At 43.4% G+C, this 20,903-nt stretch overlaps 2 protein-coding genes across 8 annotated transcripts in view; one reads left to right on the forward strand and one right to left on the reverse strand.

The window, feature by feature from the left end:
• Positions 1–7,571, forward strand: part of INTS8 (integrator complex subunit 8) — a 27,216-nt gene extending 19,645 nt beyond the window's left edge. For all 5 annotated transcript variants that reach the window (XM_083622709.1, XM_083622710.1, XM_083622708.1 and 2 more), the window contains exons 20-28: positions 761–817; positions 908–969; positions 3,061–3,179; positions 3,872–3,975; positions 4,345–4,395; positions 4,565–4,638; positions 4,716–4,780; positions 5,101–5,144; positions 5,324–7,571. In XM_083622709.1, the coding sequence (XP_083478835.1) occupies positions 761–817; positions 908–969; positions 3,061–3,179; positions 3,872–3,975; positions 4,345–4,395; positions 4,565–4,638; positions 4,716–4,780; positions 5,101–5,144; positions 5,324–5,440 (693 nt within the window). In that variant the 3' untranslated portion in view covers positions 5,441–7,571. The remainder of the gene's footprint in view (positions 1–760; positions 818–907; positions 970–3,060; positions 3,180–3,871; positions 3,976–4,344; positions 4,396–4,564; positions 4,639–4,715; positions 4,781–5,100; positions 5,145–5,323) is intronic.
• On the reverse strand, positions 5,485–20,669 carry CCNE2 (cyclin E2; the record flags this gene model as incomplete). 3 transcript variants are annotated; one of them, XM_083622748.1, is made up of 12 exons in its annotated part: positions 20,596–20,669; positions 17,969–18,006; positions 17,707–17,809; positions 16,593–16,643; positions 15,942–16,093; positions 13,546–13,681; positions 12,800–12,946; positions 11,033–11,128; positions 9,855–9,989; positions 8,658–8,769; positions 7,264–7,418; positions 5,485–6,512 (listed from the first exon to the last, which is right to left on the reverse strand). In XM_083622748.1, exons 2-12 carry the CDS (start codon positions 17,980–17,982, stop codon positions 6,414–6,416), a joined length of 1,200 nt encoding a protein of 399 aa, XP_083478874.1. In that variant the 5' UTR covers positions 17,983–18,006; positions 20,596–20,669. The 3 variants fall into 3 exon arrangements, with proteins under 3 accessions (XP_083478874.1, XP_083478872.1, XP_083478873.1); XM_083622746.1 differs by lacking the exon at positions 5,485–6,512 and having other exon boundaries at positions 7,036–7,418; XM_083622747.1 differs by lacking the exons at positions 5,485–6,512; positions 20,596–20,669 and adding an exon at positions 19,794–19,813 and having other exon boundaries at positions 7,036–7,418.
• Between the last annotated feature and the right edge of the window lie 234 nt (positions 20,670–20,903).

Here is a 20,903-nt window from a genome sequence, read left to right on the forward strand (position 1 = left end):
TTGATTTAACAAAGAGGCTGCCTTTGACTCCACAAACTGAGAAATACATAGAATGAAAATTGCAGAATCACAGAATTGTAGAGTTAGAAGGGACCCTGAGAATCATCTAGGAATATGCAGCTGTACCATCTGGGGATCAAACCTGCAACATTTGCATTATCAGACCATGTTCTGAGCTATCCAGGCTTAGCTATATATTGTATATTACCAATAATATGCGCCAGACTTTCTAGAAACAACAGGGCAGTGGTAGGAAACAAGCTCCCAGTTCTGAATAGAAGGAATACTACTAGCCCAACCCTAAACATGCAGCTGGCCATATAAATTTTTGCTATGTATGGTGTGGCCCTACAGATAAATAGCTTGGGTAACTTACTTAAGAATTGCTACTTAAATATATTTTCGCAAGTAATTGCAAGAACGCCTGTTCTGTACAGTGCCATATTTTAAAATGTTGGTGAGATTTGGAAAGACAGTCGTTTGGATCAAGTGTGCGTCGTAGGCCATGCAGCTTTTTTAAAAATTTAGACTTGAGAAATGCAAAGAGTGACATGCATCTCTTGCAAAATGGCCTTAACCTGTGTGTGAAGTTGTATAATTTTCTACGACATGTAATATCCTTATCAGTAATCTAAGAGGCTATGTATATAGATTTCGTTTCAAAGTTGTATAAGCATTTTGAAAGTTTGCGAAGAAAAACTGGATTTCCCTGACACTGAAAAGAAGCATTGTATCATGTACTTTTGTTTTTCCGCTATAGGAGCCTCTAGTTTTGACAACAATATTATCTTTGTTTGTCAAGCTTCATAATGTTCGGGTAAGTGCAGTACTCTTCTTATCATAAATATTTGACTTTGATGTCTGCCTCTCGGACTCATTTCCCATATCATATTCTTTCCTCTTCTAGGAAGACATTGTGAATGATATTACTGCAGAACATATTTCTATTTGGCCATCATCCATTCCTAAGTAAGAAAATTGTTTTTGCTCCAATTATAATTGTGAAATGTGCTTTTCTGGGGATCTGCAGATTGCTTCTTGGTCCTGAGTGTCTTGTTTCAAGGGTTATCTATGTGTAACCGTATTTTTTGCTCCTTGAGACGCACTTTTTTCCTCCTAAAAAGTAAGGGGAAGAGTCCGTGCATCTTGTGGAGCGAACGTGTGGTCGATAGCTGGCTCCCTTTCTGGCCCCGCCCCCTTGCCCAGGCCTCCATTGTTGAATGTTGTGCTGACTGGCTGATTAGATCTGTCAGAAAACTGTAGAAACGGCTCCCTTTCCTTTCCTAAAGAAGCTACAGAACTGTGAGTTGAACCCCATAAAAACAGGATTTTTTCCCTTTGCAAAGTAAGCTCAACAACTTTGAGCTGATCCTCAAAAAAGGGGGATTTTCCCCTCTGCAAAAGAAGCTGCACAACTGTGAGCTGATCCCCCAAAATGGGGCTTTCCCCCTTTCCTCCTCTAAAAACTAGGTGCGTCTTATGGTCAGGCGCGCCTTATGGAGCAAAAACTACGGCAATTATATTTTAACAGTCTTTCAGGAACAACTCTGCGCCTTCCATTATAAAGAATAAAAAGGCTTTTCTGTCAATTATGCAAGGAACTACACCTCCCATCTGTTTTCCCCGGAGAGAGCAATGCTTGTTTGTTAAATCTAGAATATTTAGGGCTTGATGCCTTTTGGTTGTGCTTGACTAACTGCTCTCATGTGTTAACGGGCCTTTCTTAAAGCTTATGTGACAGCAGGTGATGCCTGAGAAGGACTCTGGGTTTGTTAGGGGAATTGGATAATGATCAGCTTGGAGAGACTATGACAGATGAATATATATGGAACATTATGGGGCAATTCCCCATCCTTCCTAGAGTGGCTCAAGCCAGTTTTGGCAGCACATCATGTAGGATGGTAACTGTACACCTTAAGCCTGGAGCCAGGATAACACCAGTAATGGAATCCCTGTCTGCTCTATGTATCTCCTGGTTGAGGTGTTTGTTGGAATGGCATTCTGAACAGTTGGAAAGAGAGTTGTTTAATCCTGGCTGATAATGGTGAGGGAGAATAGGAGAATTAATGAAGTGGAAAACTGCACATGACTTCTTTCCTGTGTTGATTAGACCACTGTAATGAGATTGTATCCTTCTTCAGATGTACACACCACCCATCTTCAAAAGATCTCAGGGCAGTTCACAAAATACAAGATAAAAGCACAAATAATTAGTTGAAACAGAAACAAAAAAATCAACAACCCCCCTTTCCACAAACACATTTAAAAGGCTGTACAATATTAATCAGAAAAGACCTTTTCTCATGTTGCCACCCTCTGTGGCGGAGGCACACAAAGAAGGGCCTCAGATGATGAATTCAGAGTCTGGGTCAGTTTATATGGGGAGAGGCAGTCCTTGAGGTATTGCAGTCCTGAGCCATTTAGAACTTTATAGGTCAAAACCAACACTTTGGTTTTGGGCCCAGAAATGAAATGGCAGCCAGTGCAGTCAGGCCAGGATCAGTGTAATATGCTCAAACCAACTTCCCTGGTGAGCAACTTGGCTGCCAAATTCTGCACCAGCTGCAGACAAAAATGAAGTGGCTCATTTAGAGCCAGTGTGGTGTAGTGGTTAAGAGCGGTGGACTCGTAATCTGGTGAAGCGGGTTCGATTCCCCGCTCCTCCACATGCAGCTGCTGGGTGACCAGTCACACTTCTTTGAAGTCTCTCAGCCCCACTCACCTCACAGAGTGTTTGTTGTGGGGGAGGAAGGGAAAGGAGAATGTTAGCCGCTTTGAGACTCCTGAAGGGGAGTGATAAAGCGGGATATCAAATCCAAACTCTTCTTTCTTCTTCTTCATGCTGCAGCCTGGCTGTAACACTCTTGCTTCTTCCTGATCACACTTAACATGCCCAAGTGGTGGTATTTCTGTGATCCTGGGGTACTTTAATCATACACAGGAAATGTGTTTAAAAAGTGCATGACGATGTGAGAGTTTAATTACGTCTTTAAAATTTAAGCGCTACACTTTCAATTTAAAAGTAGGTGACGAATGTTATAAAACGTTTTGTCTTTTCAGCTTGCAGTCAGTGGATTTTGAAGCTGTAGCTGTTACTATCAAAGAGTTGGTCAGTTATGCACTGACTGTAAATTCAAATAATCACTTCTGGTTAATCATTCAAGCAGATATTTATTTTGGTAAGTTGAATGAACTTCTTCCTCTCACTCTTTCATTTGTGTTGCTAGCTGTCTTCACACACACACACACACACATATATCTTGTTATATAAGATATAAGGAAAGATTTGGTGAATAATAGCTTTTGAGACTCCTCCGGAAGCAATGCCTGGAATCGCAAGTGGGGTGTTCTGTCTCATGAGTAGTCATTCTTCTTGGAGAGCAGCTTCAAAAATAAACAGGTTACCAGCCTGCTTAAAAGGTTTAATTTCACCACCACACAGGTGGTGGTGTAGTGACAATAAAGGTTTATTATTTATTATTATTATAAAAGGTTTGTAGCTGCACTTTTATGCAGAAAGGAATCTTCTTCCTCCACAGCCAGTACAGAAATGTAGGCTTACTAGACCAGGCTTCCTCAACCTCGCCCCTCCAGATGTTTTTGGCCTACAACTCCCATGACCCCTAACTAGCAGGACCTGTGGTCAGGGATGGGAGGGCCGAGTTTGAGGAAGCCTGGACTAGACGCTTAGCTGAAATTTTTTTATCCTTCTTCTTTAGTTGCCATAATAAATACTAACTACTGCTGTCTTCAGTTAATCTTACCTACTGCATGCTGTTTCAAGAGAGTCAGGATAGAAATTGAAATAAATGCTTAGTGAATTAGCGTGGCATTTACTGCTTGTGTTTTTATTGCTCTCTCCCCAATGCAGCAACCAATCAGTACTCTGCCGCTCTTCACTACTACCTTCAAGCAGGAGCTGTGTGTTCAGATTTCTTTACCAAAATGGTACCGCCAGATGTATATACAGATCAGGTGAGTTACATGTCAGCGAACAAGCAAAAGATGTTCCGCTTCAACATAAAATAGGGCTCTAATTTTCAAAGTTTGATAACACAAGTTCAGTTGATGGGTTTCCCTAGGCTCTGAGCAGTTCCAGAGCCAAAGAAATCTAGTTCTAGGTAAACCAGAAGCCTGTAGAAATTCATGTTGAGCAAAAGGATAATTGATATAGTTGCCAGATATATTTGCTCTGTTACTTTATTATTTCTAGCTTCAGCCAAAAAAAGTAGCAGGCTAAGTGCTTTGTGGAGGGGTTAGTTGTATCTGGAGTATCAGATGATTATCTCAGATGATTGGATACATTATAGACTTACTAAAAATGGTATATCCATTTCTCTCCAGGTGATAAAACGAATGATAAAATGTTGTTCTCTGCTCAACTGCCATACGCAGGTAAGGCATATATCCGCTGTGTACCTAGAAACAAGTCCTACCAATATAAGTCTGCTAGAATAAAAAGCAGACTTGTATAGTATAATATATATTGCAGTATAATATAAATGAAATATGAGCCTCCCTTATCAGGAGTTAGTTACATTTTATCAACTCTCAATTTTTCTAGGTAGCCATTTTGTGCCAGTTTCTTAGAGAAATAGATTATAAAACTGCATTTAAAGCACTTCAGGAGCAAAACAGGTAAGCAAGGTTTTAAATTTCCACATACTGTGCATTTGAATGCATTGACATACATTAACTAAAGATTTCTTTCGTAGCCATGATGCAATGGACTCCTATTATGACTACATCTGGGATATTACCATCTTGGAATACTTGACATGTATCCTTTTATAAAAACAGCCACATGGGATTGGTTTGAAAACCAGGGTGGCTTATACTGTTGAATTGTGATCACAGAAGGATCCTTTCCATCAAAGTATATAAACGTCACTTTATTTTTCCTGCTGTATGATTCCACAATTCTATTTTGTTGTATTTATGACATTTTTAAATGGTTTATTTTACTAAGATGAAAAAGATAATAAAGCAGAACTTCCATTCATAGGAGTATTTAATAATTGTGAGAGGCTAAAGGATCTGAAAACTGTCTATATAAAGTCCTGCTCATTGTATTTCTAGGTTTCCTTAATTGTATTTCAGACCTTCATCATAAGCGAGGGGAGACAGACAAGAAACAAATAGCAGTAAGTTGCTGTTTAGGTTTCTTTTCTAGACTTAATAGTACCTCCCTTTTGCTACTATGTGCTTTCTTCTGTGCAGCCATTACATAAACAATATGCATTGCATATAAAACATTGAAATGATTCTCAGAACTTGCTTATTGCCAGTACTAACTTATATTGATGCTTGTTTCAATACTTAGATTAAAGCTATTGGGCAGACTGAGCTGAATTCCAGTAATCCAGAAGAAGTGCTACAGCTTGCTGCTCAAAGACGGAAAAAGAAGTTTCTTCAAGCAATGGCAAAGCTTTACTTTTAGAGCACCATTTCTAAGAGAGCGAGATAAACGATGGCAGCTGCAAGTTATTTCCAACACTTTATTAACGCATAAGACTTTTTTTTTTTTTTACAAATTTATAAACATACTGTGTGGCATTTTCCTATTTAGAAAACTTAAAAATTCTTCCTTTCTTTTTACAAGATTATACAGAAGCAGGTTAGCTTTTGTAATGCAAGCTGGCATAAAGAGGGACAGTAAACTACCTTGGACAGAGCGTGACTCTCCCTAGTACTTAAGCTGTTGAACAGTCTTAACTTCACCTGCTTGTTTTTTCACCCTTGCTTTGTGGCAGCTTTTCTTGTATAAAAGGAAAGATAGCACCTCATGAGGAAAGAGGTAGTATGTGACATTTATTCACGGTAAAGCAGGTGTTGTTCCAGTTACATGCTGGTTGCTCAAGTTGCCTGCTGATTTTAGAAGTTGTTTCAATGTTTAACTGCAGCCTCTTCTCACCCCCACTTTCCTATGCCAATGCTTAAAACCAGTTTCACCTTATCTCATAGCTATACTACACAAGTATAGTAGCAAGATTGATCTCCCAGTAGCAGTTACACTGCTATGCAGCCTTCTAAAATCTGACTAATGCAGCCTTCTAAAATCTGACTAATGCTGTTGAGTGAAGTTGACTGTACAATGTGCTTTCAACAGAAGTCAGCAGAATATATCTTAAGTTCATACATAGCTAAACCACTGACACACTCACCCACAGGTATCAAAAAACTCAGTTACTTGAGGCCATTCAACAGGTTAAAAATGTGTAGTTCATTCTGACTGCTGAACAGTTAAATTCATAGTCTGTTCTTTACTGGGCTGCAAAGTCAGTAAAGTTGAACGTGAGCTTCTTTTTGATAGTCTTCCCAACCACTTGTCAAGTGTAAAAAGTCCAGGATGTATTTTCCAACAGTCTTACAATATTGTTCAGGTTGGCACACACTCCTGTTGTGCAGGGGTTTCATTTTTCAGAACTCTTAGGTGGGGTAATTATTCCTCCTGTAGACACCGGTGATAGCTGGCCTGGTGCTGCAACAGCTACTTCATAGTTGACTTCATCCTATTCAATTAATATTTAAATTAATGCACCAAAATGGTAAACCAAGCAATTTCTGCTTTGCTATTCCCCTATGGTTCAGAGCACATTCCTTCATGAGTGAGTTTTTGCCTGCACTCAAAGGCAGAAAATTGCTCCATGGAGGTAAAGGGACATACATGGTTCATGTATCCACCCCTACCCCATTGCCCTTAAACAAACCTAGTGACTGGTCAAAATAGCCCTGTTGGATCAAGCCAATAGCCCACCTAGTCTGAGTTGGGGGCACATTGGTTCTGTTTACAGTATGTCTGTCTACTGATAAAAGACCAACTGTACTACTGCTCCAACACAGCTTATTTCTTATTGTGTTCATGTATTTAAAACTAGATGCATCTTCAAATTTCGGTTATCTTTATACATTAGTTTTACTTTCTAATGCAACTATATTAACTGCCAAAAATGTACATCACTGTCTTTACAGCCCTAGTCAGTATGGACATGGTCAGGGATGATGGGTCTTTTAAAACATGAAACACTCTAAGGGTCAGAGGTTTGTCCTGGACAAGCTCAAGTGGAGAAGGAAGCAGCTGGATCTGGCCCAGAACTCACTACCTCCTGACCTTGAACCAATTTCTTTAAACATCTCTGTAGTGCTATACAAGTATGTCTTGCCAGCCCAAATAACTTTTACACTGGAAGTGGGCAAAGTATGTGACATTACTTTAACACTCAGAGGTACAACATGAAACTCAGAGTGGGAGAAACAACTCACCAGCATGTCCAAGTAGTTTGTGTGCGTTTGTATATTATGCCTGTCTTCTGCTGCAATTTTCTTAAAATTCTTTAGTTTCACTGGTGATTTTTTTGCAACCTTAAGAAACGGTTTTAGCCACTCTACACATTCTGCAATACTGTCCCACTCCAAGCCTAATAATAAAAGAGAAATTTTGAGTCGAGGTCTTCATAATGCGTATTCACTGCTCTACAACATACAAGAGCTACACTTGATATTTTACATAAACAGTTGGACAGAATGTAAATAAAATTACATGATTACAAATAAAAGCCTTTAAGTATTTATATGGCACTCTGCGTATATTACTAAGCCAATAATGCTAGAACAAATCTATTGGAACAGTGGCTTGTTCCAGGCCAACTACTGAGTTCATGGCAGAGGCAAGATTTTCAGTTTCTAGCTTCTCTCATTCACAGCTTAACGTTCTTGCGCTCGCTGAAATAGCTTTCAGTTTCATTATTGGCCATCAGTTTCAGACTCAAGGCAACCTCAAAACTAGAAAACAACAGTCATGAACCCCTTGGTTTCACCACTACTGTGCATTTCTGAAACTTTGAACCTTGTGCAGAGTTTAATATGCCTTGTTTCAGATATAAACCGCCACAGCCCAGCGAAGCTAGATGAGCATAAGTGCAAGATATTACCAAATATTATTTCCAAGATAGTGGCTGGTGTGCTGGCAAGAGGATCTAGCAATTCTTATTCCTATTGCAAAGGCATAAAGTAGTACCCAGCATGTCCAAGGATAACTCCTAATAGACTCAGCTAGTGACAACTGCAGATAAAACGCCCTCTTGTTTCTCATTAATCTTATCATGCGTGGTGTAATCACAGTTTGCACATGGAGGAGAGAAATGGAACAGAACAGGATGAAGAGATGTTGTGTAAAAGACAGGAAAAATCCCATTGTTTGGGTAGGCAATTTTTAAATGTGCCCAGGGATAAAGTGAGAGGTAACCCTAGAATTCAAAATTTAATGTAGCACAATTAAATGCGAGAAAGCTCAAGGGGCAGCAGAGTTATGAGAAAGCATGAGCTAAGGGCAGAGGTGGAAGGGAGGAAACGGAAAATTAGCCTATTAAGAAGTACACAGACACAATTTGTGAGCAGGCTCCGTAACTAACCCTCCAGAGAGTGAGAACTACCCCTTTCAATCCTGAGCCAACAGCCCCCTCAACCACAATATCGGGTAACACACCAGTGATACAATATTGTTGAGGAGCCCTGCTTGTACTTTATTTCTAAAATAAAAAGGTATCCAGCCAGTTTGTGCCAGTTTGCATGCCCACATATTTATTGCAGCCTCAGACATCTTACAATAGCTAGGACATGAAAACCTGAGTAACAACAAAAAAGATGCTCCATCCTACCTGAGACTCTTGTAACTACATGTACTGAGGTATAGTGACAGAGTGCAGCCGCCGCCAATATTCTATACTGGAAATCCAAAGAATTGACATCTAGAATACATAGATCTAAAAGCTGCAAGGAAGGAAAACCCACATTTATTAGTATAAATACGTGGTTATAACCAATCTTGTATTTGATAGCTAATCACTACAAGCTGAAGTAACTCACTGAATCAGAGTTGGAAGGGATGCTGAAGGTCATCTAATCCAATCCCCTGCAATGCAGGAATCTCAACTAAAGCATCCATGATGGATGGCTGCTTGTCCATTGCTTGGATTATGAGGGTGCAAGATTACAAATAATGCCTGTCGGTTGCTTAGAGTTTAGGAATAGCACCAGTTTCACTAAGCTTATGTTACTTGAGCTGATACACGGAGGTTCCTCATAACACTTAAGACTATTGTGTCTGAGTAGGGCTATCCAAAGGACGAATTAATTTAATAAAATCCAGATGTTAAAAATATTTTAACTGAATTAAGATCAAATGTATTTGGAAAACATTTGCAAGCTAGACTCACATAATCGTCCAGAGTCCTCGAGATCAACACTGCACTGATGCTAGCTCATGAGATTCCTCATCACATTTTAGAATCCAAACCAATTGTCTTATGTATCTACTTGCCAAGAGCTCAATGTGCTGCACTAAAGGTTTCTCATCTTATAATTTGTTTGCAACCAAGCACTGCTTTGAGAAATTTTAAATCATCCAGAGACCAGGTGAACTGGGTCCCTCCATATATTTTGAAGGGGGGGGAAGGGTTATATCATACAGGCTTTATAACCAATGCAACAAGCATGTTCTCTTATTCTGCATTTTACTGTATTACAATGCAATATATAAGAAAAGCTTGAATTAAAATACAATTAAAAATAATACAGCATCTAGCACAATTGCTCCAACAGGCAAAAAAATCATTTACGTGGTCTGCCAAGACCCTTCACAATTTTCAAGTCGTCTGTGGGAGACCACCGCTGGAGACAGCTGTATGATCAAGCACTGAAGAAATTTCCATCACTTGATTCTTGCCCTGTACCTCAATGTCATCTTCCTGGTGTTCAAACATGAACCCTGCAAGTTGTCTACCTGAGCTGAAATCTTGCATCTATATATCTGTATGGTGCTCTTATGCACCAGATGTGCTGGAATAGGAACTTACCTGTGCTATTTCAATAAACTTTTCCTGAGAATACTGAGGTAGCAGCACCTTTGGGACATCTTTCAGAGCATCCACTTGGAGATAAAGGTTCAGCCAAGAGATGATCGTTACTGGGCACAGCTCCCACTTTAGAGCCTACATGTGTGTGAACATCATAACAAAGCCTTTAGGGCATGATGCGTACATCTACAAACTTAGCAAGTAAACTTTTATTCATGCAGCCCAAAACCCTGCACAAGTTCTCACACAGCAGTGTGCAGATCTGTTTCTGCACTGTATCACTGACGCGTCAGGGAGAACAGTTCTCTATTTTTTCCTTCTCCCCAACTATGCTCAGCATTCTTTGTGTAGAATGAAGCAGAATTCAAGTTGTGAGCCCTCCCCTCATGCCATCCTATGATACAGAAATCCACTTGGTCTCTTCATCTACTGCTCTGCAAGACTAAACCCTTGCACAATGCCCTAAATCAGGAATAGAGAGCCTGTGTTGCCCTCTGGATGTTGCTGGATTCCAACTTCCATCAACACATCTGGAGGGCCACAGATTCCCCATTCCTGTCTGAAAAGATGTACAAGATCCCAGTGCCCTCTCCTGGTACTGGCAACAAACCACCTTTGATTAAGCGCTCCCATTCTGAGAATGCCAAGCAAAACCAGTTCTTATGTAAAATCAAGTAAAGTTGCTCAAGTCACAGGCAATTCTCTTATCCCAGAGGGTACTGTTAGAGCATTCCAGGATGTATACACTGGCATGAGATGTTAGCTGCTTTATACATAGCTCCAACTCTTCCCAGCCCTGAGAAGGTGGTCAAGAAATATCTTCTGTAAAATACAAAGCTTAAAATAGATCCACTCTTTTCATAGAGTGTATCCAAGCAGCTTTCAAAGTACACATCAGAGTCAGATTCCAGATTTTGGAGACACTGCTAAGAAATAAATACTATCTGCTCTGCCTAAGAAGCCAATAGAGTAGGAGGAGGCAATATGATCCCCCCCCCCCCGATGTTTTGGACTTCAATTTCCATCAAGAGCAGCCAGCATGGCCAATGGTCAGAGTAATAGGAATTGCACTTAAAACATCTGGAAGGCACCATGTTAGCTACCTATCCAATAGATTAATTTCTAGGATGCAGACTCTTAAATATGCGCTGAAATGGTCAGCATCTTCATTTTATTACCTTTAATATAATGAGCTCCATTCTTATAATATCATCTTCACTACAAGCACCATCGGTAACATAGGCAAATTCCTGTAGTTTGGGAGCATAAATCTCCTTAAAGGAAGAAGAAAAAGACAGAATGTTAGAACAAACCACAGCAAATCCAACAGGGCTTACAGACTTGTTGATCCATTCTCCTACAACCCTATTCTGCATGCCACAGCTATTTCAATTTCACAAATTAGATTCAGATGCTTTTAGGCTCCTGTTACCACCCATGGGAGAGCAGCCATTAGCATGCCAACTTATAGGCTCAGCTGCAAATCCTCGTTTCCATGTAGGAGTGGGCAAGCAGTTGAAAAAGCAAAGAGCCAAGCACTCGCTGAGATAGATCCTCAGCCACTACGGTTATGCACTGATCCCCACACATGGAGAAGAAACTTCACCCAAGTGGCACTACTGTGCAAAGTCTCATATCACGAGCCCACTGGCAATGCCATGAAATCCTAAGGCCAATTGCACAGGACAGTCCAAAAGCTTCTCACTGAACCACTGTCACTTGCCCAGGTCTGACTTGCAACGCACCACTGTCACAAAGCAGGAGGTGAAATTTGAAGCCAGACCATTAGACCTAAGTCCTTTACCATGTCCCCAGCCTAAGCTGTGCTTGAGATCTTTAGGGATCTCATCAGTTGCCAGCTTAATTGAAACATTTTAAGATGTACAGGCCTGGCCCATAGAGTGCATTAAAAGATGGTGAAGTTTACAACGAATGTTGCATCATTCAAATGATGTTGACATGTTTGGCCTGCTAAGCATACATATCGGTGCTCTTCTTTTAGCAAGTCTTAGCAAAAGCCAGTTGGTAGTGGTTGGAGTTTCTGACTAGAATTGGGAGTAAAAAGGTAAAGGTATAGGACCCCTGACAGTTAAGTCCAGTCACGAACGACTCTGGGGTTGCACCGCTCATCTCGCTTTACTGGCCGAGGGAGCTGACATTTGTCTGCAGACAGTTTTTCCGGTTCATGTGGCCAGCATGACTCAGCCTCTTCTGGCGAAACCAGAGCAGCGCACGGAAACGTCGTTTACCTTCCCTATCTATTTATCTATTTGCACTTTGACGTGCTTTCGAACTGCTAGATTGACAGGAGCTGGGACTGAGCAACGAACCGCCGACCTTCCGATCGGCAAGCCCTAGGCTCAGTGGTTTAGACCACAGCGCCACCCGCATCCCTTGTGAGTACCAGGGTTCAAACCCCCATTCAGTTCACTGCGGGAGCTTACACCAATCACCACCTCTCAGCTTAACAGGGTTGTTGTGGGAATAAAATGGGGGAAACGATGCAGGTCACCTTGAGGTTCTTGGTGAAAAGGCAAGCTGTAAAGCAGACAGGATACAAAATAAAGTGTTCAGTCTCAGCTAAGTATTAGGAAACTCCCAGCCTTCAGTTACTGAGGGATGCATTTCCCCGTGATCAGAATCCTAGTAAGAACTCTGAGGGTTAAGAACATAGGCAGCTATTTGCTAATGGCAATTAGGGCTATCATTTGTGAGCACACACACACACTTCCAAGAGCTGCTATATCAGTATGAAAACTCTGCAACTCAGACCTTCCATTTTCCTCAGTAATAAGCCAAGCTACTTTAATCAAAAGAAAAAGACCCGTTTCTTTCTCAGCTGCTATACTGGGATGGTCCTTTGTCTGGAAAAGACATGCAGCACAATTATGGGTTTAAAATGCTATATTGTCAACGGTAGAATAGTTTCACTGACAGCTACTTACCTCAAGCTTGGAAGCAATGAACAGGGCTGTAATTCCTATGAGCTGAAGCATGGTTTTGTTTAAATTCTTTTGAGTCAGCATGAATCTGTCAAAAAAGTCTTGTGCCAAGTAGAAAGTTTCCCTATGGAGCGTGTATACTTCACATACCTGTTACAGAATAAGCTTTGTTTAATCACGGTCATTATACTACAAACAGTGAGACAAAACATTTTTTAAAAGTTGTAACTCAGCAGGGGATATATTTATGCCTATGTTTTTGTTGTGCCTATATATCAAAGGTCAGCAACCTAAGGCCCATGGGCCAGAAGCAGCCCGTGGAGGTTGTTTGACTGGCCCCCGAGCCACCCCTGAACTGAGCTGCCCACTCATGCGCTGTGCTAAACCAGCGCGGTGTGGAGACTCGCTTCTGCGGCACCGAAAATCACATCTGCGCAGATGCTGAAAATTGCATCTGCGCACGTGAAGATGCCGGAAATCGTGGGCTCGTGCACTCATATGCACACCAATCCGGCCCACGGAGGGATCTCTGTGGGACCGATCCGGCCCAGGCAAGATAAACTTTGCTCACCCCTGCTATATATTGATATGCTGACTAACCTTGTGAGCTGCTTTCAGCACAATTTGGAAAAGCAGAATATAAACAAGCTTAATACTTAAAGGGGAGGGAGGAAGCACTCTGGGTCAGTCTTGCTACTTCTCAGGACTGTCCTTTATGCACACATTACATTTATAAGCTCAATACTCACCTCCAGAAGCCAGTCCAATAGGATTGATCTCATGTGCGGCTGCAAGTTGGAGTGTAGAGATGTGAAATGCTTACAGTGAGAATATTTGTTCTCCTTTTTAAGAATGTTGAACCAGACATCTTTAGAATTTCCCCAGCTAAAATCAAAGACAGACATTTTAAATTCCAGATTATTTTTAAAAAGACATAAAATACGTTGTCTCACCAAAAATTGGACTTCAGTGGGATGAAGCCAAATGCTTGTATTTAGTGCATTCAATGTATTATTTCTAGTCTCCAAACTCTAATGACCTTAGTTTTCCAAAGGGGTTCTACTCGAAGCTTGTTTGGATTTGATGAAACATAGCTGCCAAATAATTTTTTTAAAAAAAAAATCTGAGGTAGAACAGTTAAGAAAAGTCCATTTGCCTTCAGACTACATATGATGCAGATGGCTGTATCTGACTTTTCAGACTTTAAAGGGAGCTGAAGGGGTGGGAGAACATTTCTTTACAGCATTTTAGCCCCTCTCAACTGAAAGGTCTCACAGCATGGCTACTTCCTACTCCCAACAAGATAAGAGATTGAGGTAGTATTCCTGGGACGAGGCTTCAATCCTTCACCCCTGCACCATTTCTCTGATTTAATTATGCCAATGACAAGCATAATAAAAGGTGCTTGCTCTTCCCTTCAGCTGCTGCCCCTGATCAAATGGAGTTGCTTTGAGCTTTGTAAATCCAATCAAGGATGGTCAGTGTTGCATGCCTTCAAGGGCAAAAACTGAAAAGAGGTAGATATTACTCAGTAATCAACTCACTCAGCTTTTAAGTGGCTATAGAGACTTGTCAGAAGACAGTAACTTTTCAGCAATTGCTTCAAATTATTGTCATTTTGTCATTAAGCAAAACTAACAGGTTTTCCGTCAGATAAGTTGAAAGATGATTTTTCTGACTGAAAACAATGAATGACTATTAGGACTACAAGGTTGACAACTGGGCAGTTTCTGAACAATGGAACTTACACAATTTCTGGTCAATTTCACTCAAGGAGGGCAGGGAGAGAGAAAAGACATGGCAACCAACACATACTGTACTTTTCCGTCTATAAGACGAGGGTTTTTAATTTAAAAATGAGCTTTAAAATTAGCCCTGGTCTTATACATGGGCAGTGCAGGGGAGGGGGGTTGTGTGATTGGTCACAGCCATGAGCAGAAGATTCACAGTGGTGATAGCGTGGGTGATTGGTAGCTGCGAGAAGGGCTGCTGGTGATTAGCTGCCGCTGCGGCAATAGGACGGCCATTTGGTGGCTGCGTGTCTTCAGCAAAGCATGCGATTGTCAGCGGCGGGTGAGCGATTTCCGGCAATTCCCCCCCCAAAAAAGCTAAACAACTCTGAGCAATCCTCCCCATTTTCTTAATTTGGAGTCCCCCAAAATAGGGGCATCTTATACATGGGGACATCTTATAGATGGAAAAATACGGTATAGGTGCTTCTCTTTATTATATGCATGAATGGGTTGTTCCCAATCTCGCCACCTTCTTGTAGTCCAGTCTTCCCCAATTTGATGCCCTTCAGATGTTTCAGACTACAATTCGCATGAGTCCCCCCATTATTGATTAAATTTGTATACCACCCTTCATCCAAAGATCACAGGGTGGTTCACAACGTAAAAATATGAGAACAAAAAATACATAATAGAACAAAAACAAATCAATAACCCTCTTCCCCCAAACCCATTTCAAAGGCCATAAAATATTCACAGCATGGTTATCAACACTTTCACCTGGTGCCTAAAGATGTGTAGTGAAAGCACCAGGCGAGCCACCCAGGGGAAAACATTCCACAAATGGGGAGCTACAACAGAAATGGCCCATTCCTGTGTTGCCACCCTCCGGGCCTCCCATGGAGGGGCCCACAAAGGGCCTCGTATGATAATTGCAGAGCCAGGTATGTTTATATGGGGAGATGCAGTCTATATGGGGAGGTAGCACATCTAAGTTGGAGGGCACTGTACTGAGGAAGACTATTCTAGTCAGTGCAGTTCCAAAAAGTTAGCAGTACAAGAGACTACACAGCAACAGTACTTGCAGAAATGATCTTAAAACATTTTTCATAGAATGCCATATTTATATGCAATTTCCATCAAACACAGATGACACCTTGAAATATAATTTGTCCATCAAAATTTCACAGCTCACATATGCCCTTGATGATAGGCAAAGCATTCAGACCAAGGACTAAAACAAGACGGTTTTATTAGTGGTGTTATTCAGTGTGTTTTCTATATGCCACTAGCTCCAAGTCAAAGACTACCCACCAATACAAATTGGTGAACAACACAGGGGTTTTGCACTACATTCGCTTTGCTTAACATATCAAAGTATAGCAGCATCACAATTGCTTTTGGTTATAACTTACCTAAGTTCCGGTAAAGGTGATGGATTTATGAAGAGGTTTCTGAACCTGTATTTTTTGAATCTGGAAAAGTCAGTGGTTGTTGCTTCTTTGTGAGGAGTTTCTATTATAATACAAGGGGAGATGCCGCCTGATATTGTAGATGGCCAACAACTCTACAAATGAGATATTAAGAGCTAGCATGAGAAAAATACATACAACACCAAGCAAGATAGTTTATGAGTAGCAGAATTTGTCACAGCCTTTTGAAACCTTTTCACTGTCACATAGAATAGATCATCAACCAGCTAATGTTTACTAGGCCTTGCAAATCAAATCCCAAAGCATTTTATCCAAACCCTTGCAGCAGTAAGACATTAGGTGGGATATTGGGAAGGGACATAATTAACACTATACATTCCTGGAAGTTGAAAGTAAGTTTTTCAGTGGTGAAATATTCATTGAACACAAACTGCAGCAGCTAACACAACAAAATGAATACAAATCACACACTATGCAGCTGGAGTCATTAATTCTCCCTTATGCTTTCCCTGACAAAAAGTGAAGAACCTCCTGCTCACAATGGACACCACGTTAACAGTCTAAACTCTCACACATACTGAAGAACGCAGACCAGCTTAGTTAAAAATCAATGGTTACGCAGGTCATTATTACCTTAATTTCATACTGATGTCTCATGTTGATCTCTTCTGTTCTCGTGGGGTCCTTTGGAAAACAGACACAGATTCACCTTGATTAAGAGAAAAGCAGCAACCAAGCGAAGCCAAATTCTCCTGGTACATCAAGGGCTCCCTCAATTTCAAATCCCTCCCTCAAAAATAGGAGCATTAAAGCCGTCAGTGCACAACTATTCATTTTTGAAAGTCATTTATTGGCAACATGCACAACCACCGATCACAGCTATTTAACAGTGATAATTCAAACACTTGCCCTAACCAAAAAAAGGGATAACAGAGGAAACATTATGCAAGTAGCAGAATGCTCTTAATAGCATCCAACATCATACAAAAAAATAACAGGCATAGTGGTCTTGCTGCTCAGATCCTTCACAGATTATGCCAGAATTCTTAAAAAGTGATATGCAAAGTGAGCCAGGACGAGGTTTAAAATCTTCCCTGACAAAGTGCTGCTTAGTGTCAGCCACCAACCACCCCCCCTTCCCTTGACTTGGCAGTGTGGACAGGCAGCAACAGAGCTGTGATCTGTGGCAGATGCCTGCAAACCACAGAAACAATGAGCTGCTTTCGTTATTGTGGAAAATATAAAATGTTTGGGAAGCTCCACACAAACCAAAATTGGGATGGGATGGGGGAAGAAGCTGACCAAGGATCAACATCAGCAGCCTCTTGGCTACCACTTGAGAGTGCCAGGTGCCAATGTCAGCTTTATTTACAAATATGGGTGTGGGGTTCACCTAACAAATCCCATCTACAGAAGGCCTGCTCAAAGGCTTCCACAATGGGGCTTCCTTCTCCTCCCCTCATGTACTGTACGTCCCTGAAATTGGCTCTGGAGTGGGTGGGAGAACCCCTAGTGTACCACTGTCCCATCTGGCAAGTTGATATGCTTGCACAGACGGAACATTTGTAATAGTGTGATGCTGAATTCCACCCATTATCTCTACATTTCAGATGCGAGGATGAGGCCAAGAAAAAGGTGGTTTTACCAATATCAGTGCCGTGAATTCTTGTCTCAGCTTGAACAAGGCAATCCTGCTCATATTCTTAACCACATCTGGCTCCAGGAGACTGTTTCAATTCCTACTTACCTGCATTGCTTTCCTTTTTCTGTTCTGAAGAGACTCTGGCAGCTGCAGTTCTTGAGGAGACGTATCCTGGCAGGGCTGGTGCAGCTTGGCTTGTAAACGACTACTGTGGAAGTGTAAATACATTTTCCCATCAAGACAGCAGCAGAGAGCATTGCTATACATACACTGTGGCCCCTTAAAGACTAACCATTTTTATGATGGCATATATTTATGGGCTGCAGTCAGACTGTATACAGCTAGCATATTATAAAAGTGATGTTACCTGCGCCTTGACATCTTATTAGGATTCCAGATAGTTGCCTGCAAATGAGAGAAGACTATAGGTTAACCCAAAGTACATACAAAGTGCTGTTTAGCTCATGACTTACATCAAGTTGGACCATTGGTCCATCTGACTCAGTACTGTCTACACTGACTGGCAGTGGCTCTCCAGGTGTTCAGGCAGGGCTGTCTCCTAGCACTACCCAGAAACGCTGGGGATTGAATGTGTAAAGCAGATACTGTACCACTGAGCTACAGCCCTTCCCCTCAAATTAAGTCCAGCTCCCAGTGTGTGCATGTCTGCTGCCTAAACCCCAAAGATATTTCCAGAAATTAGCAGAGACCAAGAACATCCAAATGGCAACTGCCCAACATCGTGGGCAAGGCATTTTTATGTACAGCCAGGAGCCTACAAGTGTTCCACAGGGAGGCAGGCACCTGTTACCTCGTGACAATCCTGCGCTTGGAACAGGAAATCTGGGCAAACTGCCCACATTAGTCATGTTCCAGTCCCTGAAAAACCCTGCACACCTGAATTAAGGAAAGTGAACTGGCAGTACATTACCCCGCAATCCCTTTTAGTAAGGGTGGTCTGTGTTAATTCCCTCCATCTCAGCTCAAAGCAACAGTTCTTTACACACACAAAACTGAAGGTCACCCTTTCTCATCATCCATGTGCTCACTGGTCAATTTCAGGTTCAACCAGCTTCCATCTGCTGCCTCCCAGCATCAATGCCAGTAGCCATTTTGTTCCACTTCATGCCTTGCTCCAGGCACCATTCCATTTGCTTCCTCAGAGAACTCTGCTATGAGCATGTAGTCCCAAGGTAAGATTTGCCGACTTGCAAGTTTTGTACCCCCATCAATCATAAGCAGTGCTGGTTTGCATATTTTGCAAATATGTACGTCCCATGCACTCAGAATCAAACCCCATACATAGCATTGTCAGGAGCCGAGACTACTTGCATGTGTATAAACAGCTATTACTGTACATGAATATAGTTTACACACCCAAATCCTATGTGCAAGGAGATTGCCAAGCTTTACAGTACTTTCACTAGGACCTTATCACTTATGATGACTTGTTGCAAAGACACACATTTTGTTTCGAGTGAACTAAGTAAACCACAAAGACTCGAGCTGCCCCCTCCTCTTTCTGCCATTTGTTCTCCCCGCTGCCTGCCAAGCGGGAAGGGCGGGGGGCAGCAGCTTCAGGAGCCCCCCCACCCCCAAGCTGCCGAGCCAGCTATACGCGACTCTCCGGCCCGCGCCAATTTACAGAAAGCGGGTAAATGCAGGAGGCGGCAACAGCAGGCTGGACTCTGCCACCACCCTCCATCCAGCATGCGGGTGAAACTCCCGCTGGCCCTAAGAGGGTGAAACGTAAAATAAAATAATGAAGAAAAGAGCGCAATGTTTTTAAAAAAGTGGGGGAGGGATACCGGCGGGAGTTTTTTTGGGGGGGGCGGGCAAGAGCGCTCTCTCTCTTTTTAAGAAAAGCATTTCCCGCCTACACTTACACATGCCCCAATATATTGGGGTTGCAAAAGAGGAAATGTTACAGAGGGGGTGCACGGGATAGGAGTAGAAACCCCGATTGCTCCCCCCCTCCTTGAATCAAGACAGCAAGAGAGGGAAAGACCCAAAAACACAGCCCCCTCCCCAGGCAAGAAGCGCCCCCCTCTCTTCCCGCCGTCCCCCAATAAATCGAGTCCAGAGCCAAAGCGGGGGGCTTCTGCATGATGGACCCCGCACCTCAACCTGCCTCTCCCGCCTTCCAGCCCAACAGGGGAGGGGAAAGATCCCTTCCGCCGCCCGAAATACACCTTTTCCTCTGTGGAGACCCCCCCCCCGCAAAAGACCCCGAACGGTCAGGGGACGAAAGACGGAGGCAAGTGCTCTCGGGGCAGCCCGGGAAGCCACCAGGCGGGCTCCCCGCCCCCCGCCCCGGAGGAGGGAGTCGCTCTCCCTCCAAAAAAGCCTCACACGCCCAGCAAGGGCAGGCCGACCGAGCCAGTTCCCAGACCACACCGACGAGAGGAACAGGTTTGCCGGGGGTGGGGCGGGGGTGCAAAGGGTCCCCCATAGGGAGACCCCCATCGCCCCCACCCCAAAAAAGGCAGAGACGCCCTAGGAAAAACCGGGAGCAACTCCCCCCCACAATGCGCTGCAGGGGAGACACCTCACTTTCCCGCCTCGCCACCCCCCACCTCGGCCCCCGAGAGGCCCCCCCGGGCCGGATGGGTGGGGGATCCCCGCTCTTTCCTCGCCGCCGCCAAAAAAAGCCCTCCAAAAAAAGCCCGGCCGGCGAGCAGGGAGGGCGGGCATCCCGCCTTCTGGCTCCGCTTCCTTCTCCAGCCGGCGCTGGAGCCCTGCCGCCCCCCCTCAGCGCTTTTCTGGGGCAGCCCCCTAAGCAGCGCCCCGGCACCCTCAGCCCCCCAGCCCCCTCCTCGCCAGGACATTCACCACACACAGGGAGGGGGGATTTTAAAAAAAGCCAGCCCCCCTCCCCATATAGGCCGAAAGCAGCAGGGCGCGAGCAGCCCGAGCTGCCCTCGCCCGCCATCCAGCTCCTTCCCGAGCATTGCCGCCCTCCTGCCCCATAGAGAAGACCCCCCAAGACCGCACCTCAGCCGCCGCTGCCGCCCAAACCTGGACTGTTCTCAGCTGGCGCCGGCGCCAAGGCGCTTATATAGGGCGCCGCCTGCGCATGCGCCGGCCTGGGTCCCAGCTCAGCCCTCCCGTCGCCGCCTGCAGTTCCCGGGCTGCGAGTTCTCCCGCCCGACCGCCCCGGAACCCCGAGGTGGAGCGCGCCCGGCGCCCCGCGCGCTGCAAAAAGGACGAACCTCGCGGATTCCCAGCCGCGGACAGACATTAGGAACCCCCGACTCGTTCCTACTGGGGTTTTTCCCCTCGGAGAGGGAAACACTGCTAAA

The sequence above is a fragment of the Podarcis filfolensis genome (genome assembly GCF_964270895.1).
Source record: "Podarcis filfolensis genome assembly, chromosome: 7".
NCBI lineage: Eukaryota > Metazoa > Chordata > Lepidosauria > Squamata > Lacertidae > Podarcis > Podarcis filfolensis.